The sequence below is a fragment of the Dendropsophus ebraccatus genome, chromosome 3 (genome assembly GCF_027789765.1).
Source record: "Dendropsophus ebraccatus isolate aDenEbr1 chromosome 3, aDenEbr1.pat, whole genome shotgun sequence".
In the NCBI taxonomy this organism is placed as follows: domain Eukaryota; kingdom Metazoa; phylum Chordata; class Amphibia; order Anura; family Hylidae; genus Dendropsophus; species Dendropsophus ebraccatus.
In genome coordinates, this window is record NC_091456.1 from 42288492 (window position 1) to 42313390 (window position 24899).

Sequence of the window (24899 nt, forward strand, 5' to 3'; positions counted from 1 at the left end):
AATTCATGTAGTTTGAACATTTCATAGTCTTAGCACCCTCACCACACGGGTTTCCTGTCACATATACAACTATACAGAAACTGTTTCTTACCGACGATGACTCTCACATTCTGCATTACTATCTGTATTCATACTGTCCACTTCTCTTTAGTCTCTTCTATTGTTTAAAATTTATGATAATGACCAAGATGATAAGATTTGGTAAGTCTTTTTTATATTTCTTTCTATAGTTTTTAGTGTTTTAGCGCGGTATAGTGGAAGCTCTGACAGTAGGGTTTTCATAAGATCTAACCCTAAGGAGATGAAATGTAAATGTTTGCTTTCTAAGGTTGGGTTTCTAACGGAAGGAATCCGTGCAGGAAAGTTCCGGCGGATTTCAATGCTCGTCCCTGCTCGCGGGCGTGCGCAACTCCGCCTGTCCCATAGACTTAATTCTATGGGCGGGCAAATTCCACCATTCGCCGAAAAAATTGACGATTGGCAAGTAGCGGAATCTGCCTGTGTATAGAATTGAGTCTATGGCACAGGCAGAGATGCGTGCGGCCGCGAGCAGGGATGAGCGATGGAATCTGCCTGAACTTCCCAGTGTGGATTTCTCAATGAAAACCCACCCTAAGGCTTTCCGAGACACAGCCTATTGGGGGCTGAAAAAGCTCAATAGAAAAACCCCAAATACTGCCATCAGTTTTTTCTGCTTTTTTTGTGTTTATTCTGGAAGTTTTTCTGGTGTTTTCCCACTTTAATGTAAATCACTATATCTCTGGTGTTTTATCCCCTGCAAAGTTTTTTTTCTTCCAGTACAAGTCATGTGATATCCCAAGATATGTATTAAAAAACTAAGGGGGAAAAGGCCCTGTGGTGTTTAAAAAAAACTGCGAACACAATTGAAAAACACCATATAAAAAACCTCAAGGTACCACTTTTCATTTTATTCCGCTGACTCCCAGCTAACATCTGCCTGCAGAGTTTTTGACCAAAAGAAGTTGTGACAAATTTGTGCATTAGGTGCAGTAGGCTACATTCACATGTTCCGTAGATGCGGTCTGTGCATTGTATGCTACGGATCGGACCTTAGAACTCCCAGCATCATCATGTATTATGATGCTGTGAGCTCTGAAACTTTACTGTACTTGAAACTTTACTGTACTGTACTGACCATATATACCAGCTCTGGGCATGCACCTCTTAATAAATCAGGTGAATATGATGCCAGTGGGCTTGTGAAATGCTGGTCCTAGTAGGGTTCCCCCTAAGGCCGGTTTCATACAAATGAACAGTATTTTCTAACAGAATATATATATAAAAAAAAAGGGTGGGCTCAGGCATTGGGACTATACATTACTGTAAGCACACACAAAACATCTGCTATCCACAGTTTTACATATTACAGCAGGCTGTAAGAGATGACATTTCTTTATTCTGTAGATCATAAGGCTGGCTTCACACATTGTATTGTGTTCAGTATTTTTAACCAGATCAGGAGTCAAAAACAAACAAAAGATGTTAATCTTTCCAATATAATTTTCCTATGTTGGTTCCACTCCTGGTTTTGGCTACAAATGTTGACCAAAATACCATGTATGAACATAGCCTCAGTATCTCATTCCTGCAGGACCGTCTGCTGGGTTTATTAACCTCCGTGTAAAAGGGGCCCATTGCAGAGATATTTGTACTTTCCATTGCAGATTTCTATTGTCGAGTTGTTATAAATAGAGATAAGAGAATTTACAGTAATAAAGAAGTGAAGCTCTTTGTTATCTGTGCAATGTACTCATCATTTGGCTGCCTTATAACTCACTGCCGCTCTGTGCCGCTCCTCTCCAGGTGGTGGGAAAAACTGGACCCAGTCTTGGAAAACGTCTCCCAGCTTTCCAGGACTAGATCCAGATAGTTATAATATTTAGGTGGCATGCCCACATCCATGATATACGGTCTGCAAGCGAACTGTATGTCAAAAAAACTCTTTACCTCTAATGGAACTCTCAGCATCATGACTTATTATGATGCCAGGAGTTTTGTGCTACAGTATTGACTCAGCTGTGTCAGTTAAGCAGCAAGGAAGTTAAGCTGTTTTGGAGCTCCTGGTATCAAAATAAATCATGATGCCGAGAGTTCCATTAGAGGTCAGGCAGGAGTTCCGTAACATACAGTTCACTCGCAGACCGTATATCTTGGACGTGTGCCTTACTTCTGCTATGCCTGTGTCCTGCTTTTCCCTAATATGAGATTTTTTTTATTTCTTCTAGGGCTGTTCCTTCTAGTACAAATCGTCTTAATATCAGGTACAAGAGTTGTAAATCTTACTTAACTGTACTATGCTAAAGATATACTTCAGTTTCTATCTAAGGACACATTCCCAGTACATTTAGTCTATACAATCTCTTACTAACCCTAAAAAATTATCTTTTTTTACAATGTTGAAAGACATATCCTGGCCAACATAAGTCAGAAGTTATTATATATTTGTATGTAGATAAGTAATGTTATACTTGTTGATCACTGTAAGGCTATGTTCACACACCATGGAAGTGACGTCCGATTTCATTGGACGGCCGTCATTTAATGTCAAATAATGGACGCTATTTTAAAACCATAGCCATTGTTTTCAAATACTAGCAATTATTTGATGTTAAATAATGGCTGTGCATTAAAAATGGCCGTCATTTCAACGGTACATGGACATAACCTAAGGAATAACCATGTTTTTAAAGTGACACTATCAGCAGGTTCGGGCCAGTGGTTCACTGGTTCACTGACAGTGGTTCTGCTGATATGAGCTAGCCGCTATTTACCTTTGGAATCCCGGGCTTTCCTTCTTATTCCGGTCGGGCCTGTTATAGGGGTGTTTTTGGATAATTGCTAATATGCTTTTTAGCGTGCTCTGAGCATTTGGGGCTTTCCCCCTGCTCCTGGAGCACCCGCTCATCCCGCCTAGCCTGCCCCCTCCCTGTCCGCCCATTATGCATATTCATATATGCATAGCTAGGCCGCTTGTTACTGTCTGCTTCCTGCACATGCGCGGTAACAAGCGGCCTAGCTATGCATATATGAATATGCATAGTGGGTGAGCCGGGCTTGGGAAGGCTAGGCGGGACGAGCAGGTGCTTCAGGAGCATGGGGAACGCTCCAAATGCCCCGAGCACTCTAATTAGCAAATTAGCAATTAGCCGAACACACCACTATACCAGCCCTGACCGGAATAAGAAGGACAGCCCAGGATTCCAAAGGTAAATAGCGGATGGCTCAAGTTCAGGCCAGTGAACCTGCTGATAGTGCCGCTTTAAAGAAAAATGTAGCTTCCCATGTACCCTTTTAGTCCAGCAACTGTCATGTCACGGCAGAAAGTTCAGCCATCTTGGTGGACACAAAAATGCCTAAACCTCAAAAAAAGATCATTCACACATAAAGTCAAAAAAAGCCAGAAAAAAATGCAAACACATGAAAAAAAAACACCATGCAGCGGATTTGCATTTTTTTGGGAGGCCAGAAAATAGCCACAAAAAAACAAGTTTAAGGGCACTCTTATAAAGTCTCCTAGTGAAAATGATTATAAAACAAGTTAAAGTTGTTGTTTTTTTTAAAGTGAATATGGTTAAAAAAAAAGTGGCTTTATTTTGTAAAAGTCTCATCTGTTCCATCTGCCCCTGCAAAAAAACAAAAGTCAGGCGCAGACAAATTATTTCATCTGGCCTTGGTTATTATTAACAGTGTGAACATACTCTTTCAGAATAAACAGAACACTAAAGGGCGTCTTTCCTAGGTCTGACGAAAGTCGTTGTTTCACCACTTTGACTTACAGGAAGTCTGGTGGTCACTAAAATGATCTCATCCATGTTTCAAAATGTTTCCATTTATAAGTGTGAATATTCATTTCAAAAAGCTTAAAGTAATGTACATGCAATCAAATGTGCTCTTCTTGGAAAATATATACAAATCCATAATCATACCCTTTAAATGTTGTAAGGATTGATGAAATTATGGTATTTCCAAAAAGACCATAAACGGAAATTAGCAGAAATAAAGAATTTCACATCCAGTAACATAAAATCACATTCTATATGCACCAAGGACGCCAATCTGATGCATTTCGGGTTTGCTAACTCTTAGTCATCAGACATGGCTGAGTTTTTTGAAACATCACACCTGCCATGATGGGCATATTGCCTCTCTTTTAGCAGCGTCTCCAGAATCATGATGCGTCATACAAAGAAATAGGAAGAATAGAAATCTGGACTGCAGATAGACTCACACCATCCACACTAAACTTGTCAAGTGCTCCGTGTATGTTTGCTGTGGGGGAAGGGGACCCTAAACATGGGTAGCACCAGTGGCTCGTGTTTCAACAAAACTATAGGATCAGCTGCATATTGTCATTGATGCTCACTGCTGTTGAAGTGGATTATTGAACTGGAGGTAGATAACAAGGATTTACCACCGATAATGGTCGATAGTATCAGCTCACCTTTTCACTCTCACTGCAGAATAACCTCTGCACAGGTCAGAGAGCATGCACTCCACACTTAAAGGTGTCGTCTGAACAGGACCCTTTGTTTCAGAATGCCCAGGGAAGAAGTGGGTGGAAAAAAAACACTTCTCTGGCTCCAGTGCTACCACCTGCATTCGGTCCCCTGTGGCTTTCTGGTATTGCAAAGATGTGATGTGGCAGGCATGATGTGAGCGGGCCTGCCTTATCACATCCCAACTCCTGTCTTAATACCAGGAAGCGGCCAGACACCAGGGACTGGATCAGTGGAATGCAGGCGGCAGCACAGGAGCCAGGGAGGTAAGCGGACATTATTTGATTCATCCACCACTTCCCCAGACATTCTGAAAAAATGGGTCCTGGCCAGACTACCCCTTTAACCAGTGAGTCTACACTATTTTCTTATGGTCCATGTGGCTGCTGTGACAACTAATATTATATTCCATGTTTTTGCAGGTGTTCCTTATCTCCAGACAATCCAAAACCTGTCCATTTATGTGGCAGGCGATGATATAACCCTTGTATGCTGCTCACAGTTTCCTTTGATCCACCTAATATTTCAGTTTTATAAAGAAGATTCGGTAATTCACTCCATAGAACAAGACAAAAACTGTGCTAGCTATATGTTTAAAATAGCAACACAGCAAGAGAGTGGCCCATACAAGTGTGCATACAAAGCACTAGAAAATGGAACTTATGTGCAATCCAATATGAGCGATCCAATCACTTTCCAATTTGCAGGTGGGTTGGTAGTGACAATTGTGCCAGTGTGTACACTATTAGTTGTGTTATTATTATCATTTATTAAAGGAAATCTGTCGCTAGGTTTATTCCAACTTAAATGAGGGCGACATAAACTTGTGACAGAAATGTTAAACAGATCAGTGTATTACTTACATCATTCTGGTCAGCCATTCTCCTAATATGCAGGAGAATAGGATTCTTGCCAAACTCCTCCCCCCACCCTTGAACTACTGATTAACAGCTGACTGCCTATACACAGCATGGATAGATAACTGCCAATCAGCAGCTAGTGGGCGGAGTTTTCTGTTTCTCATGAATATCCAGGACTACTGGGCTTATGCACATAATGGAGAGGACTACTTATTGTCCGTGTTATGCAGGAAGATATTTCTAAATCAGCTGCACAGAACAATGTGATACATGCATACATGCTACCCTTAAACCCACTGACAGAGTCTCTTTAATATTATTGTTTTTATTATTAATTTATTTATTTAAAGTGCTTTTGATTCCAGAGTGCTGTACAAGCCATAAGGGTTATCAAACAAGAGAGATCCTGATTGTTGAATAGAAATGTTGGGGCTTTTTATCATTTCGATGCTATTGTTGGATTATTAGAAAAGATTCTACGATGTCACATACTGTTTTGCATGTCCTATTGTTATATCGGCACATATGTATGTCTGTAAATGGAGCTGTTCCTGATGTTTCTGCTTAACATCTGTCTAAATAAATAATTAAAATAAAAAAAAAAAAAAAAGAGAGACATAAGAAGGGGCCCGGTTGTGGATGGCCTCGTATGTCATGGTCAACAATTTAAAATAAATTTGTTGGTCAGTGGGGTAGAACAAGATGGGGGAAAGATGATTACTTCAGTTTTGTCCAGGTTAAGTTTTAGAAAGTGGGAGGAGAAAAAGAAAGATATAGCCGATAGAGTTGACATCCAGACCAGAGTGGTAAATCTGATTTAAAGCCGTGGGATTCTATGATGTATTCTAGGCCAAAAGTATAGATGGAGAAAAGAAGAGGGGGCGATGAAAATAGTAGGCAACACTAAAAGTGTAGTTGGAGAGGTAAGAGAAGATCCTGGAGAGGGTCAAGCTGGTAACACCAAGGGATGAAAGAGCGAGTTGGAAGAGAAGTGAGAGGACAGTTCAAGGAAGAACTCAGATTTACTCTGAAAAAAATGTAGTCAGCATGAGCATAGAAAGAATGAGACATAGGATAGAAGTGACATGTGTAAGATGGTATATTATAATTTACAAAAGCTAGATTTAGTAAAATGAGCCATATATCTTAATATGAACATACATCTTGTATCCAATGTATCTGCCATAGACACACCATTGCCTCCCTCCATTATGCTGGTACCTTCCTTCTCTGTATACACTACTAAGGAATCTATGGATCTGACATGTGTACCTCCTGAGGGCACAGCAGCAAAAGGAGTCCAGATTTACAGAGAGGAAAAGAAAATCCATGAAGAAGACTCACTAAACCAAAAATATGAGATTTCTATGCAGGGCAAAGATGCTCCAGGCAAATATCATTGTAAATATTGGGTAGAAAAGAATGGACGGAGAATTGGCTCAACTCCCAGTGAGCAAGTAATAGTCAAAGTAACAAGTAAGTTCTTTCATTCTAACAGTATAAAGTCTATGGGTGTTCTAAATGCAATTTATTTGTAAATAATCCAAAAAATTTCATTATAGATGTACCACAGGCTCCTGACTTGGCTTTGAAGTCAGAACACTCGGTGTACATCGAGGAGGAAGCTTTCACCCTTACATGCTCCTTTCCCCAGAGTTTGACGGTTAAAGAGGTTTGGTTTTACAGAAATGGAGAACTGCTTCCTATGACAAATATCCAACTAAGTAACACATGTGCTATGGTTACACTGAATGCTACTGCAACTGCAAAATTTACCTGCCAGTACGTAGCAGAAATAAGTGGTAGATCCATTGCTTCAGATTCCAGCAATGAAATTACAATCATCACAACAGGTACTATATAATATAATATCAGTTTTGCTTGTCCCCTAATCACCTTTAAAACCATTTATTAATTGCTCCAGACCATCTAAAACAAACAATTCAGCAACTTTAAATAGCCTTTATTAAAGGGGATGTCCTATGTTTACATATTAAATAAACATTTTAGATCATGTAAAACCTTATTCTGATAGGTACACACCAATTCATATTGGCTAGCCTGCCTGATTGTATAAATAATTCCTCCACCCATGTAGAAGATCTAAGTGGTGGAACTTTACTATTACAGCAACATATATATATATATATATATATATATATATATATATATATAAAAAAAATTCTTAAATGAAAAATTAAGCAACTTTTTAAATAGTCTTCATTAAACATTTCCTATCATTTAGCTGCTCCTCACAGATAAGATATATATCAGATAGACTTTCTGCTCTCCTACAGATCGCAGTAGAGGAGTGTTACATACCAACTCAAATGGTAGACAGGGGAAAGAGAAACCGGAAGGGCAGCTCACACAGGCTGCAGAGAGATAGAAGAACATATACAAGGCAGTCTGCAGGAAAGAATCATGTAGGCTCTATACGGGTATGGAAAGTAACTAGAGCTCATATAGAACATGTAGAGGCTGTAGGAAAGGTACTAAGCAAATTTTAATACATAGCTTTGGAGAAAGTGCTTTTTGTACCATAATATCAACACAGTAAGAATTAAAAAAAATTGGTTTTCAAATGTGTCCATAGAATTCAAAAACTCATGAAAAGGTGTCACTGCCTCTTCTTTAGTATTGACAATATAGTGTAGAAAAGAATGAAATCCGTATATATCATATTATTAAATGTACTTGTTTTATCAACAGCATTCGCATTATTGTAATAGATTTAATTCAGTGCATTCAATTATAACCATGCATTCAATTATGTGTCTCTTAAATAGAACAACCTCTGGTTCCATCAATTACACTAGAGCCCCTCCAGCCAGTCTATATCACAGGGGAGGTGGTCTCTGCCATATGCTCTGTTCCTGATAACCTTAAAGGTGATCTGAAATCTGTCAAGTTTTACAGATCTGGACAAAATATAGACACACAAAAATCATGTAAAAGTAAATGTATTTATCAAGTACCTAACCCTACTAAACAGCTCAGTGGAGAATATACTTGTGAATACTTGATGTCAAAATACGGGAGAGAATTATCAGCCCATTCAAAGAGTGTGCAAGTAACTTTTATAGGTAAGTCTTGCATTTATTTTTTCATCTGCATCCTCAGTACTCAGATACAATTGTATAATACAGTGTGCAATCTCCCTGATCGCTGATCGCTGCCCTCCTCCTTGAAGGAAAGGGATATGGGAGTGGCACTGATGGACTGTTGAGTCACTTCTTTCTGGGCACAACACAAGAGGGGGATTTATGAAGACCGGGGTACTTGTGTGTCAGTGTTATATTAGGCCCTGTCCCCGTTTTCCCGGGTGAATTCGCCTCTTAGTAAATCCAGCCATCCAGGCGCCTGAACCTTGTTCTGGTGTACCAAATCTTCCAGCAGGTGCAGATTTGAAACATGATTTAGGCCTCCTCCCCGCCAAGCAACCCCCTCGAGCTCCCCCTGCCCACCCATCTGCAAGCAGGGCATACAGCAGATGTACGCCAGGGAAAAGGTATGAATCTGCGCCTTCTTCCTGGTATATGCCTCAGACGGGACCTTCATAAATGTTTCCCCTAAAGTGTTGAGCATGTGCAACTTGCAGCAGAATGCAGGAAAGCAGGAGGAAAGCAGGAGGTACAGTCCTGGCAGCAACAGGAAAACTATTAGGAGGACCAGCATGGCATAGTACTGGGGGTAGCAGGCTCATTATTGTGTGCAGACTCCTAACATATTACCTCTGCAGTGACTATATAATACCACCACACTGTTACTAAATAGAAGCCCCCTATAGGTAGATAAGTCCCCGATAGAGAGCTCCCCACCAGAATAGAAAATAAAAAAAATCATACTTACCTCCCTTCCACTGCAGTGCTGACACTGGGTCCTCCTTCTCCTCTGCTCTTTGCCCAGACACCTGGAGCAGCACAGGATCTCTCCTGGAAGTGGCCCGCAGTGAAATGGTGATGCAGATATTCATAGGGGCTAAACATTTTGCAACGGCACCCCAACACTGGGCGCTATAAACTTTCACTAAAATGCTAGGTAGCTCTCTGTTTATAATATTATTGTACTCACCATGTTAGATTTAAAGGGCTTTTTTTTTGTTTTATCACCTTGGTTTCTTTTTACCGATTAGAGACAGAAACTGAAACATGTTTCTATTTTCGGATTTTCTGTAATATTTTATACATTACTATCGGGGCAGCCATCTTGCAAGACAAGTTTTTTTCATAATGTATAATGTACAGATTATTAGATTTAAAATATGTCTGCATTTCATACCAGTTTTATTGCAGTATCCAATAATAGCCTTAGTGGTAGTAAATTATATCTCATCAGAAATTCGGTCAGTTTTGGTTCTTCCCTATTTAGAAGCCTAATATACAAAATCTGTTTGATGTCTTGAGATAACATGTCATGTGTCTGATTCACAGATATCCCCCAGGCACCATCTATTACTCTTATACCAAAGCAACCTGTTTATCTAAAAGGGGAAACTATAGATGTCACATGTTCTCTTCCTGAGGGGTCTAAAGCCATCAGCATTCAGTACTTCAAGGAGGACCAAGAAATCCACAAACCAAAGACATCCAAGACAATGTCTACATTTGAACTGCGTAATTTATCTCTGGAGAGTACAGGACACTACACGTGCCAGTACTGGCGTAGTTATTCTGGAAGAAATATTTCTTCTTACAGAAGTTCACCTCATTCTATAACTGTTGAAGGTATGGGAATATTTAAAGTATCTGAAAGTGATTTTTCTTTGCACAGTGTAGGACTGCATACTAACAAGTTAAAGGGGTACTCCAGCAAAAATATTTTTCTTTCAAATCAACTGGTTTCGGAAAATTATATAGATTTGTAATTTACTTCTATTTAGAAATCTCAAGTCTTCCCATACTTATCAGCGGCAGTATGTCCTGCAGGAAGTGTTGTTTTATTTTCAGTCTGACACAGTGCTCTCTGCTGCCATCTCTGTCCGAGACAGGAACTGTCCAGAGCAGGAGAAGTTTTTAATGAGAATTTGCAACTGCTCTGGACAGTTCCTGACTTGGACAGAGGTGGCAGCAGAGAACAGTGTGTCAGACTGAAAAGAAAACACCATTTCCTGCAGGACATACAGCAGCTGATAAGTATGGGAAGAGTTGAGTTTAACTGAATAAAAGTAAGTTACAAGTCTGTATGGCTTTCTGAAACCAGTAGACTTGAAAGAAAAAAATTTCAACTGGATAACCCCTTGAAATACTAAGAACCTTCACATGGTATAGAACACACAAAAATGTATTTTTCATGAATCATGAGGTGAAGTTTAGATTTTTTTTTTTCCCATAGAAATCCCCCAGTCCCCATCCATTGATCTGAGTCCCATGATGCCTGTGTATACAAGTGGAGAGTCTATTTCTATCAAATGTTTGCCACCTACTGGCACTGAGCTGGTTCACATTCGATATTTTAAAGATGGCACGGAACTTCATAAATCTTTGGAGAATGTATATTCCATACCTACTTTATCCCAAGAAATGAAAGGAAGCTATTCGTGTGGCTATATGTGTATACGCCATGGAAGACAATTATTGTCTAAAATGAGTCATTCTATCTCCATCTCAGTAGTTGGTATGTATTTCCACACAACATTTAATGTTTTTTTTCCTTGTACAATGTCTTTTTGGTAAATGGAGGATTATAAATTAGTGTTAACAGTAGAAATAGCAGACAGTGATTATGCATCACTACATGGCTATGTTCAAACTATTTATAAAAAAAAAAAAAAAGAGAGCGAGAGAAAAGGCGGCCACTAAATAAATTTTAAATAACATCCATTATAATCATCTGCATTAAAGTCAATCGAATGCCGCCCAATACACCCAATAGGGTGAGATTTTTCAAACTGGTGTAAAGTAGGGTTGGCTCAGTTGCCCCTAGCAACCAATCAGATTCCACCTTTCATTTTCCAAAGAATCTGTGAGGAATGAAAAGCGGAATCTGATTGGTTGCTAGGGGCAACTAAGCCAATTCTACTTTACGCCAGTTTGATAAATCTCCCCCATAGTGTATTGAATAACAGCCATTGTTCACGGCAGCCATCCAATTTATGTTCATGCCATTTATATACGGCCGTTATTTTGCGAACAACGAACGTTATTTTTATTTGTTTACACAATTTTTTTTTCACTATCCTGTCACCATCTTTAGGCTACGTTCACACAATGCATGTTTTCGTAAAAGTACAGCCATTGTTACAATCGGCAGCAACGGCCGTACTTTGTACGAGAACATACATTGCTTTGTATGGGTATGTATACACATAGTGTACGCTCCGGCCGGTATCCCTTGCGGCGCCGCAAAGAACTGACATGTCAATTTTCTGCAGCCGCTATTCAGTGAATAGCAGCCATAGAAAACGATGTCAGTGCACACTATGGAGCGAGCGGCTGCGGCTGTACGCTTCATAGTGTGCAGTGGAGAGTTCTGATGCGGGCACACACGGATGCACCCGTATCAGAACCCTGCTGCAGGAAAGATCATCTGGCCAGTACTGCAGTACCAGCCGGGATGATCTTTTCAGAGACCCTCCGCTCTCGTAAAACCATGTGAACATGGCCTTACTAGTAAATTCAATTGACCTTCAAAAAAGAACCACACCCAAAAGGGCCTGAAGCAGAATAATGTAGCAACAGCCATTATTGTAATGACGGACGCCAGAGTATGTTAAACAATATTCGTTATTTGATACTCAAAACAACGGTCATTATTTTAAGTGTCCAATAATGGCCAGAAAAAATATAGTGTGAACAGGGCCTATCAGTGATGTTATCTTCCCAAATAAGAGTACTTCTATATTTTTTATCAAATCTATGTAAAGTGTTGTAATCATATATGGAAGAACCTTATCAGCTCTGGATAGGTGGTGGGCCAAGGTAAGCTCTTCTCCCAGTGCCCAGGAGTTTCAAGCTGTTTTTTTTTTCTATTAGCAAGAGTAAATATGTCTGTTTTTTCCAAAAATTGTGCCATGCCCGTCTATGGGCTATGTCTGGTACACAAAGTACCTGTCACCAAAAAGAACTTTTGATTTATCTTTTTTTTTTTTGCATGACTCATAAGCTAACAAATTGTCCAAGAAAAGTGTTGCAATTTATACCCATGATTTCCCGTTTCTGATTTACAGATATCCCCCAGGCTCCGTCCATTATTCTGACCCCTAAGCAATCAGTTTATTTTAAGGGGGAAAATGTCAGCCTCACATGTTCTATTCCTGAAGTCTCTACAGCCATCTCCATACTATACTTCAAAGACAGCCAAGAAATTCATAAATCTGAGGCAATCAAGACAACGTCCTCGTACCAAATATCAAATTTATCTCTGGGGAATACAGGGCAATATAAGTGTCAGTACTGGCTTACTACTTCAGGGAGAAACATTTCTTCCAGTGTAAGTCTCTCTACTCCCATCACTGTAGAGGGTATGTATACTTCAACAACTGTTCATTGTAGGAATATTGCAAGCAAACCTTTGTTTTTTGCTTTTCTATATATCTTACATGTGTATTTAAAGCATTACTGATAATAATATGAACTTTTGACATCCTGCCCAGATTTGCCAAAAGTTGAGATCGCACTGGGTCTCAGTCCTGAGACCTGCTGTAATAATGAGTTATAGCTGGCCTTCCTGCAAGACAGCACCCTTCATTCTGCAGACAGCCGACTGATCCATAGACAATAGCCGTCTGATCTAAATGTTAGACATGTCTGCCAACATGTCCACAGTTTTTATAATTGACAGTAATGCTTCTATACAGTTGTTTGAAGCAAATGTACCACTAGGTACATTGCTATGGGCTTATTACATTAACAGACCAGCGACGGCACTGGAATGCCGGTGGCACACTTCTTTTTTTGAACCACTTCCCTGTTGCCAGTCTATGCCCAACCACTGGGATGGACCCGCCAGCCTCCAGTGTGATGATCTCCCCTTCCCTCTGTGACATGGCTCCATTGATTTTAATGGAGTTGCGTCACAGAGGGGAGGGAGTTCTGTCATACTGGGGGACGGTGGTCCCGCCCCCAATACTTCATGCCGGTCCGGTGCTTGGCAATAGATTGCACCATGCGCGAGAAACGGGTGGTGATTCAAAATAAGGACTGCACCACCGGCATTCCAGTGCCGTCGCTGGTCTTTAAAAAGCCCATAGCGATGTACCTAGTGGTACATTTGCTTTAAGCAACCATACAGCATGTTTTAAATTTCCACAATTTTCCAATATTTAGAGCAGTAACTTCAGCTAGTTCTCAGGAGCACATTTGCTGTAGCAATAACTTTTTTGACACTTAAATATGAACAAATCATATAGAACCATAAATGAGGGTTAGAAAGGAGAAAAGGATAAGAGGGTAAGTCAGTGAAAGCGAAGAAAATATGATCTTATATTTATAGATCTTTGGCTGTTACATTACACCTAAATAAACAGCTAAAACAATCACTAAAATGAAACATCCCAAAATCTAAAAAAATACAAAAATATTACAACTATTTACATGGTGAAATTAAAAAAATAAATGTGTCCCACATTACGATGAAGTGTGCCTACGCTGTGGCCCTGCAGTATAAAGCCATAGACACACATGTCCTACTGTAGCATGCCTCCATATGGTGCGGTATACAAGTTATAATGGTTAATTTTCCTTTAATTATTTTAGAACCCCCAGTACCTCCTGTTCTTAAGCTGACTCCAGATCTGGACGTTTACGTAGTAGGACAAAGCCTTGTTATAACATGCAGTGGCTTTGTTAATGCAAGACATTATATATATAAAGACAGCCACCTGCTGAAGAGTGATTTCTCTCATCAAATTGAAAGCTTACAGCTCGACCACAATGGAAACTATGCTTGTACATACAGCTATAGTAACAAGGGGCGTCAGGTGGAGTCATCCAGAAGCCAGACTGTTAATATATATGTAACTGGTGAGTTTCCTGACATCAGTTTTGTGAAATAAGATTGCTGATCATATAAATGTTTCTTGTGTGTTTCTTGTGTGCCCAGACATACCCGAAAACTGGTGCCACACACTGATTTTGTGACATTTTTCCCTTTACTTTTTAAGTCATACTCAAGAGTGGATTAAAAAGAAATGGGAAAAACATTAGAAGAACTTCTGTCTGTTAGATCCACTTCTGGTTTTGAAAATAAGTGTCAGCATTTTCTGATACAACTTTCTAATAACTTTGACACTCACCATAGATAGTCAACATAGCTGTCTGTATACAGTGACATAGCTACCATGGAGGCAGGCCACGCAGTTGCTATGGGGCCTGACGCTCAGAGACCATTTCTTTCTCCCAGGACGGCTCTCACAGACCACCCTTTTACCCCACCCTGCCCACCCCAGGACAGCGCTCATAGTGGCTCTCTCAGGGCTTTCTGAGCACTGTCTGAGGGTGGGAAAGGTTATCTGTGAAAGCTGTCCTGGGAGAAAGGGATGGTTTCTGAAAATTGGGGGGTGGGGGGGTGATATTACACTTTGAGAGCCTGGGAGGCACTCTGAGCACCGTTGGGGGGGAGGGGGGTAAAAGCCACTCGCGGGGGTTGGTTGTTAATGTAAGAACCTCTCTGACTGCCCATAGGGGGGGTTGTTAATGTAAGAGACGCCTGCCGGGGGGTTGCTCTTACATAAACTACCCCCTAGACACTAGGATTTATGGGTCCCTTACTGTTTTTTGCTATAAGGCACCATAAATTCTAGTTACGCCTTTATCTGTATATTTCCTGTACACCAGCAATCCTGATAAAATGAAGGTTTATATGATATAAAGGGAAATAGGAGATTTTGAAATACAAAAAGAAACAACTAGAATCTGTCGCCTTTTATTTATGCTGTAAGAGATACACTTTACTAATCATCACACATTTTTTCCCACTTAGACCCATTTCCAGCTCCGACACTCACACTGGGAGGTCCTGTTGTAAAAGTAGAGAATGGATTCAAGTTAACATTAAACTGTTCTGCCCCGGATGATGATCTGCTCCGAACCTTTTACTATTTTAGTACAACTGAAGAAAATGATGTGACCAACTTGACAGATTTTTCAGCTTTGTTTGAGTCGGACGTAGGACCTATCAGTCATATTTCCTATATCTGTGAATATGACCAGGAACTGAGAGGTAGAAAGATTCGGTCTAAAAGGAGCCAAACACTTTCCATACAACTTATGGGTATGTTTCCTATTTGCCACGTAAAACACATGAAGCTGTTCCCTCTGGATCTTATGTTTGCTGGGTGATGACTTTTAGGGCAGAGGGAAAACATTACCAGAGTTGTGAAATAATTTTCAAGCCAATGACCTCTCTGTCTATCCAATGAACCCTAATAAGTAAAAGGTCTGTGCTAGTTGTGATAGGTGAAATCTGGATTCTAGTAGATATAATATATCAGGAGAGACATAATTCTGTATAGTCTAAAGAAAAGAAGAGAAAGGGGGGACATGATCGAAATCTTTACATATGTCAAAGGACTAAATAAGGTTCAAGAGAGAAGTGATTTTAATTTTTAAAACTGAACTCAAGAACAAGAGGATACAGTGAGTGGTTATTTGAGGGAAAGATTAGAAGCAACATAGAAAAATATTACTTGGAGTAGTAGATGCTTGGAACAAACTTCCAGCAGATGTGGTAAGTAAATCCACAATAAATTAATTTAAATCTGCCTTGGTTAAACATATATCTATTTTAAGGCCTCGTTCACCTGCTGTAAATTTTCAATAAATAATGGCCATTGTTGCAGATTTCAACACTGGATGTTATTTATTGAAAGGGGCAAATTCACATTGTTTCCTATGGAATCCTGGCCAGAGTGTTTACACACTGTATACACTCTGTCCGAGATTCCATGTGGCTGCACAGAAAACTTACATGTCAATTTTGTGCTGCCTATTTATTGAATAGCAGCCGCATGAAAGTGACTGTGCAGACAATGTAAGGTATGGCTCCGGCCGCACTTTACATTGTCTGCAATGGCTAATTGGAGAGCGGGCACACCCGAATGTGCCCATATTCCAATTCAAAAGAAGTGATGTTCATCCGGCCGGTAATGCAGTACAGGCTGAGGTGAACTTCACAGACAGCAGCCATTCTGTAACAGGGCTGTGTCACAGAACGGCCGCTGTCTCACAGCATCTGAACGTGGCCTAAGAAAGTAAATACTAAAAGGGCAGAATAGCCAGTCAAAACATTATAAGATACAGTAAAAACTTGGGTTTCTTTAGGATGTACATTTTTAGATATTGCCCTTTTATACAGCACCATGTACCGCAGTGCTAAAAGAATGCTCTTACATCTGTCCCCGTCTCCATTACTACAATCACTTTTCCCTCTATCACCAATTTCATAGGACTGTTTCTTTATGTAGGATTGTAAAACTAGTGTAACAATGCTTTTTACCTGCCCTAGCTTTTACGCTTTCGTTTATATATTAGCTTTTTTGTGTATTTCAGAAGCTTCTGTGATGACCCCTCCAGTGATAGCTGGTATTATTGGGGCAGTATCTCTTATTCTCTGCCTGACTCTGGCACTTTGGTTCTATATGAAGAGTAAAAAATGTAAGTATATTAGGAATATTAAAGATATTTTCTTTGTTTATTCCTCATACATTAAAGGGTTTCTCCGATTAAAACTTACTTGTCCTTATCCACAAGATACTTACTTAAAGCGAATGTAGCATCAGGTACATTCACTTTAAGTATTACCCATGTATAGAACGGAAGGCGGTGCCACAGTCCTTCTTTTGAACCACAGCCCGCTTTCCGGGAACAGCGGAGTTCTATTCACGGGTACCGGGCCAGGCATGAGTTGCAAGCAAGAAATATGAGCAAGTGAAAGGTGATGGGCTGAATTTTAATTACTAGATGTGATGAACTTACCCGCCTCTATTCCCGCAAAGCTTACCTCGACCAGTCCAGCACTGGTGCCACTGTTTACGTACCATGATGATGTACTCTCCTCCCTGATCATGACGTTCTAAACCCAGTGCAGCCTCAGCGATTGGCCTCAGTTGATTCCAAAGCAGGGTAAGTGAACAGAGGCATTGTGGTTCTCCCGGAGCACCATCACTGGACTGGACTTCTTAGTTGTCATACTTCCTTGGTGGCCTTCATCACTAGAATTCTCTGTACTCCCACTTATGGAAATTTGACGATCTAGGCATACAGGGCTTACAGCTGTGCCAGTTGCATTCACAAAAAGTTTGAATAAACTTTTCTATAGAACCTATGCAAATAATGTTATACAATGTATTTTATTATTATGTCTCTAAAAGCAAAAATGGCAATAATGATGTTATTGTTCATTCTAGATAACAGACATAATCGTTTTCGTTTAAGGTATGTAAGAATGCTATTAAACACCCTATAAAATTAAGGTCCTTTCCTCTATCAGATCTCTGTGTTGTGCGTTTCCTCTGTTATTCCTACTAGAAATTAGTGAGTACATTGACAACTGGGTATAGTCCAAAAGCAAAGTCCAATAGCATCCATAGTAGAAGATTATGTTCCGAGGCTTTAATGAATAATGACATATCTAAGTACAAAAAGGAAGCCACGTTTTGACCGGTGTGGGGTGTCGTCTTTATTGAGCATACAGCTAGATATATTTATCCCTGTTAAAATGGTGTACCCACATGACAATTTGCCGTTAAGGGGTTACAGAGGGGGCTGGGGACTCTGCTCTCCACATGGCGACTCCCGCCTGCTATCAGCACAAATGGATCGCCCATGTCGGACATTTAACCAAAACTGTCCGGCAAAATGCATAATTACAGGGCGGAAAGGGAATGCGAGTAACATAATAAAGAACCTATACCTACTGGTCCCCGTGCCCTTGCATCACCAGGCTCCCAGACCCTGAGAGATGTCATGTTCTCTCCCTTTCTTGGTATGTCATGACTCAACGGGAAAGGGTGGGACATAGCCTGCTCAGCCAGTCAGTGACTGCAGTGATACAGTTCTGCCTTGTAACTTGCGCATTTAGAACCTAAGCAATTCCTTTTTTCCTTCAGTTGGTACTGGAAAGAAAATCCATCTCCAAAAAAGCCTCATTCCCCACAGTAAGTCCTTTAATAATATTCTTATTATTCTAGTATAAGGCTATGTCCACACTACGTAAAACAACGGCCGTATTCCGCGGCGCAAAATAGCGGCCGTTGTTTTGAGGTTCACCAATATACCTGCAATGCGATGGAACTACGGCCGTTGTTTCTACGGCCCCGTGAAAAATAAACATGTCAATTTTTTTCGGCCGGTAATGCTCCAACAACGGCCGTGAATTTCAATGCGGCTGCAGACGTAAAACTTATATCTGCCAAATAAAACTTGATTTTGATGTAAAAAAAATTTTGAGTGGTTTCTCGGGCTGGGCGCAGTATTTAAAGTAAATGACCTGTTTCAGCCCGCTTAAAAACATGCTAGGAAGCAAAATTAAACAACGGCCGTAGTTTCACGACCACCCTGAAATAAACAATGGAGAAGCCAGGGAAAAGGTATGATGCAATTTAAAAAAGGCAACTGAAGACATGGAAAGTTATGTTGTGTAAACAGGAACATATAACCTCTGCAGTAAAAATCAAAGGTCCACGTCCTGCCTTTTAAAACCATTAGTTTTGTATCATGCTTAAAGCAGGTTCTCATCAAGACAATCCTTGTTAATATGTCAAAGAGTTGATCAACTGCTCAGGGATTTTCTCTATAAGCCACAATAAAGAACCATGAAGTAATAGCGTTTTCCAACATAAAACTAACTTGTCCCCTATCCACAGGGGACAAGTTAGAGATCATGGGGGTCTGACCTCCCTACCCCCTACAATATCCAGATCGGTCCCCAGCTCCTTATTTTAAATACAGCTGCAAGTACGGCACATGTATAAGTGCTGCACCCAACTCTCTCCGGCGTGCTACATTCACTTTCTATGGAGCTGCCGGAGAAAGCCGAGTACAGAACTCAGCTTTTTCTAGCAGCTCCATAGAGAATGAATAGAACTGTGGGTAACATGTCATTCATGCGGCTATATTAAAAATAAAGGAAGTGGGGCCCAATTTAAAGAATGCAGGGGAGGTTGGACTGCCGGGACCTCTTACTTGTCCCCTATCCTGTGGATAGGGGAAGTTTGTTTTATCTTGGAAAACCTCTTTAAGGTTACAAACCCACTTGCCGGATCTGCAGCGAGTCTCCTTGCTGCGTTTTTGCAGGGAGACTCGCTGCAGATCCCGGCCCTATACTTTCAATAGCAGAGAAACTCGCAGCAGGGATGTACATCCCTGCTGCGATTTTGTCTGCAGCCCGCCCCATTAACCCCCCGGCCGCCGGACATTATACATTACCGGGTCCCCGTTCCTGCTTGCTTCGGGGCTCCCGGTGTCTTCACGGCCCGCCCGGCCAATCAGTGCGCTGCGGCGGGGCAGCGCACTGATTGGCCGGGCGGAACGTGCCGGGAGCCGCTGAAGCAAGCAGGAGCCGGGATCAGGTAATGTATATCGCCCCCAGCCCCCGGCCGCACGATGCCCCCAGCCCCGCAGCCCCCGACCGCACCATCGCCCGCAGCCCCCGGCCGCACGATCGCCCCCAGCCCTGCAGCCCCCGACCTCACGATCGCCCCCAGCATAGCAGCCCCTGGCCGCATGATCACCCCCAGCGGGCGATCGTGCAGCCGGGGGCTGCGGGCGATCATGCGGCCGGGGGCTGCGGAGCTGCGGGCGATCGTGCGGCCGGGGGCTGTGGGGCTGCAGGCGATCGTGCGGCCGGGGGCTGGGGGTGATCGTGCGGCCGGGGGCTGCAGGGCGATCGGGGCTGCAGGGGGGCGGGCAGGATATACATTACCAGGTCCCCGCTCCTGCTTGCTTCGGCGGCTCCCAGCACGTTCCGCCCGGCCAATCAGTGCGCTGCCCCGCCGCAGCGCACTGATTGGCCGGGCGGGCCGTGAAGACACCGGGAGCCCCGAAGCAAGCAGGAACGGGGACCCGGTAATGTATAATGTCCGGCGGCCGGGGGGTTAATGGGGCGGGCTGCAGACAAAATCGCAGCAGGGATGTACATCCCTGCTGCGAGTTTCTCTGCTATTGAAAGTATAGGGCCGGGATCTGCAGCGAGTCTCGCTGCAAAAACGCAGCAAGGAGACTCGCTGCAGATCCGGCAAGTGGGTTTGTAACCTAACAATGGTTCTATTTGGTAGACTTACAGGAGTACTCTCATCATAGACATTTATGACATATATATTTCACCTCTGGGACCAATGCCTACTTCCAGAATGATGATCCCCAACTCCCATCCTGTCCAGTGAAGTGGCTATTAGCAGCTGCATCTAGGTGGAGTAGGACTTGAGTGGGGCCCTGCATGTGCTCAGATCTGTCATTGACTCCCACAGAGGAGAACAGAGACATGCCCAGCCATGCAGAATATGTTATGTCCCACGTATACGACATAAGTATCTAAGGTAGTTGAATACCCATTTAAACCCCCATATTTAAACCTTTTTGTTTAGAAGGTGTGTGTATATATATATATATATATATATTCACTAGCCATTTCTTTTCTATGTTTTATAATTTAGCCCTTTAAAGTCAATGAAAAACATTGAGGAGACAAACCAAGAAGTATTGGATTTGTCTGGAGAAGATCACTACAAAACAGGTTTGTGGATATCTTTATGAAAATTCTTCTAAAAAGGACCAACTGTAATATAATACAATGTACCAGCATCTACAGCTACATTGTTTTTGTAGACAAACTGCCCTTCTCTAGATTTAAGTGCCATTTCTTAAAGTGATACGGTCACCCCCTTACTGCTGCACCCCCCTAAAGCGGCACATATTTATAAACCTAGTTGATACTCTTATCCAATGAAATAAAGCGAGAGTAAGAAGGGTGACAGTATCACTTTAAATAATAGTCCATCTGCCCATACAAGCATTTGTGCCAACACTACATCATGTAACATTATTATGTTTTTGTGTTTTTTTTTTAGCTGGCTATTACTTGTCCCTGGTTATTTATATATTGCAAAAACAGCCTATGCTATTGCTGTTATACACGAATTATAGAACCATCTATTGTGCTCTTGATTCCATTGTCAGAATAAACACATAATATGTCCAGTGCTGGTGAGAAGAAGCCAGGTCTAGTGCCAGGTCTTATTCAGTGGAGAAACCAGTCTACCATCTCTGAAAAAGAGGATCTTAGTGTTGGAGCAGGGATGTTGATAGTGTGTGGCCACCAGCACGGAAAAAAATAATGTGAACATTTTGAGAGTGGATCAAATGAATACAAAGTTTTTTTTTAAAACGGAACAAATTTAAAGTGTACCTGTTGTTATAACTTTCAAAATAAAAACCAAAGTAGATGCGATATAAAACAATTTGCAATTTACATTCTTTTTTTTTTTTGTTATTATGGAAAACACAGGACTTCCTGTTTTCTGACTCTTTTTTTTCTCACAGAGTGAGAAAACAGGAAGTCCTGTGTATCCAAGGCGATCTGAGCGCTCACAGAGAGAAGACAGTCATGTGATTGATGGACACATTGAGCCGTGACTCTCTGTACTGGGCGGAATTCCTGTGTTTAGTCTGTGTTTTTTCAACCAGCACAAGTCAGAAAATCTGCCTTCAGCAGACTGGACCTGGATTTCTGGTAAGTTCAGCTTTGTGTTACAGCATGATAACAGCAAAAAAAAAAGTAATAAATGTATATGGCAAACTTGCTTTATTTCACATCTACTGTTGATTTAGATTTTGAATGTTATAACGACAGGTACACTTTAAATGTTATGTTAAAAATATAAAATAGAATCATAGACAACCTCTTTAATTTCATCTGTAAATGTGTTCTTTTTGTCTTTCTGGAACAATTCTTTGCCTTAATTACATGTATTATTGTACATTTACTATCACTGCTTTTATGTATTTATTTTCATAGTTTCAAGAAACCCTTCATGTCTATCAGTCGCCATTCAAAAGGTAATGAGAATCTTGCTTTGCTAATAGCTTTATTTGGCCTCATTTTTCAAAACTGTCTGCCAGCAAAACTTTTTATGTTGTCCATAACAACCAAGCATGGTGGAAAATTCATTTTTTCAGAGCAGTTTGACAGGGGTGAACTTTATAAGCTATGTTTGTCAAGATAAGGATAAAGATAGAATATATACATTGTAAATATTTGCCTGTCTCTTTACTGAGACTACATGTTTAATGAGATGCTAAGTGGTAAATCGAGGAAAATTCTTCCAGCACTCTAAGGGAAATAATCTATAAAAGCAGTCCTTTATTCCATAAGGATTAAAAATGTTTATTCCACATGGGAGATTGTGTAACACAAAAGCCACATGTCAGAAAACTGAGAGGCAGGAGACAGTACAAGACAGTGGGCCCTAAAGCTAGACCCACCCACTTTCCCTGCCTACTTGCCATGGGCGGCCCTAAACGGCCGCGGACAACCACGGCAATATTTTAAAACATCGGTCGTTGTTATGAAATAACAGCCATTATTTGTCATAAAAATGATGCCCATGCACTAAATTTCAACAGTGTGTGAACATAGCCTATGGATGTTTTCAATACACTCCTGGTTTTGGTTGCAGTATAAGGGACCAAAATACTGAGCAAAATTCTATGTGTGAACCAAGCCCAAACACAGGAATTTCAGCCAGTACAGAGAGTCACAACTAGAGATGAGCGAACCGGGTTCGGGTTCGAGTCCATCCGAACCCGAATGATCGGCATTTGATTAGCGGGGGCTGCTGAACTTGGATAAAGCTCTAAGGTTGTCTGGAAAACATGGATGAATTACTTTATCCATGTTTTCCACATAGCCTTAGGGCTTTATCCAACTTCAGCAGCCACCAATAATCAAATGCCGAAAGTTCGGGTTCGGCTGGACTCAAGCATGCTCGAGGTTCGCTCATCTCTAGTCACAACTCAATGTTTCCATCAGTCACATGACTGCCTTTTCTGTGAGTGCTCAGATGACCTGGGAAACAGGGGACTTCCTGTTTTCTGACTCTTTTTTTCTCAAAGAAAACAGGAAGTGCCGTGTTTTCCATGATAACTAGAAAAAAAATAGTGAATGTAAAATTGCAAACTTGTTTTCTATCACATGTACTTTTGGTTTCAATAGTTCCGAAGTTATAACGACAGGTAAACTTAAAAAAAAAACCTTCTACTTATCATGCTTCCCCTGTGCATTCACTGACACATGGTCACATGCGTGAACCATGTCACATGACAGGCGATGTATTCCAAGTACTACACATGTCAAATTTGACGTAAAGTATCAAGTTCATACACATGAACTAACATGTGTGTTCAATCTAAAAATGCTCTCCGCTTCTACATGTAAGAGTTTGTTTCTCTAATTACCACCCAGTTCCCAAATCTGTGATGTTGCGTGTTTTAGTTTTGCTGCTGTTTCTATATTGTTTGGATCTAATTGCATATGTACGCACATTACATCTAGGTTGTCCGCCCTTAAAAACCTTTTCTGCCATCCTTAGTGTCTAAAAAAAAATTTCCCTGAAAATACTGTTTGAGAACTGAATTGTCTGAGCTTGGAGTTTGAGAACTGAGGTACCGCTGTATTTCTTTTATTCTTCACAGGAGACCGATGCTCTAGACAAAGCTATGAACTTCTCTACATTTCACCGTGAAGCTTTATCTGATGGAGAGTCTGCCTGGAATTCCTCAACCCTATAGGAGGGGATGAATATGATTTATATGATTTATATGTGTCTATGATAGACTTTAATATGTTCTATAAGATGATTATATATTATATTTACTATATTTAGCCAATAAGAGAGTACAGTGTACTATATAAACTAAAGAAAAATGTCGGCCATTGCATGACTTTATGTTAATAAAATCCATAGTCAGGGATGCCATTAGGTTAAATGACACCATGTGCAGAATTTTCTTATGACGCTTCTCAGCTATCATAACAATAAAATAAATTGCAAGTGTACTGTATATCGTGCCACAGTGATTTATTGGTTACCTAACTATCTAGAGGCTGCTTTCTAACAACGCAACAACAAAAATGGAGACACTAGGGAGGAATAAACTAAATCTAGAGATAAAAAAAATTCTGTAGAGATAACCAATCCCAGCTCAGCTTTCATTTTACCAGAGCATTTTTGGAAATTAAAGCTGAGCTCTAATTGGTTGTTATGGACAAACCAGACAGGTCCTGTCTCACACAGAATCTGAATAAAACAAAAATGGTGTCATTAGCCCACAGCAAGCAATCCCAGCTCAGGTTTCTCTTTAGCAGGGCTTGTTACTATAGGAAAGCTGAGCTGCTGCGGGATCTGACATGGAGTGATTAGAGATGGAGCTGCTCTCTGGGCAGTGGAGTTGCTGAGGCCACTGACTGTCATACCTGCATATCATTAATAAGGATTAGATCCGTGCACTATTCTCATCAGGTGTCGTACAGTTACCTTCAGTTCATTGTGCACGTAAAGTTCTGAATGCCGAGGTGTGAGCGGTGG

The 24899-nt window shown here is 41.0% G+C and overlaps 1 protein-coding gene across 2 annotated transcripts; it reads left to right on the forward strand.

Moving 5' to 3' along the window:
* Positions 1–121: 121 nt before the first annotated feature.
* Positions 122–24375, forward strand: LOC138787063 (carcinoembryonic antigen-related cell adhesion molecule 5-like). 2 transcript variants are annotated; one of them, XR_011362288.1, is made up of 18 exons: positions 122–201; positions 2247–2282; positions 4940–5224; positions 6566–6853; positions 6940–7230; positions 8167–8463; positions 9811–10104; positions 10712–10993; positions 12546–12839; positions 14074–14340; positions 15299–15589; positions 16867–16971; positions 17724–17751; positions 18426–18473; positions 20970–21049; positions 21856–22045; positions 22331–22371; positions 24007–24032. XR_011362288.1 is itself a non-coding variant. In XM_069964188.1 (17 exons), the coding sequence occupies exons 1-17, from the start codon at positions 174–176 to the stop codon at positions 24100–24102; spliced, it is 3051 nt and encodes a 1016-aa protein (XP_069820289.1). In that variant the 5' UTR covers positions 122–173; the 3' UTR covers positions 24103–24375. The 2 variants fall into 2 exon arrangements, 1 of the variants encoding a protein (XP_069820289.1); XM_069964188.1 differs by lacking the exon at positions 21856–22045 and having other exon boundaries at positions 24007–24375.
* Positions 24376–24899: the final 524 nt, after the last annotated feature.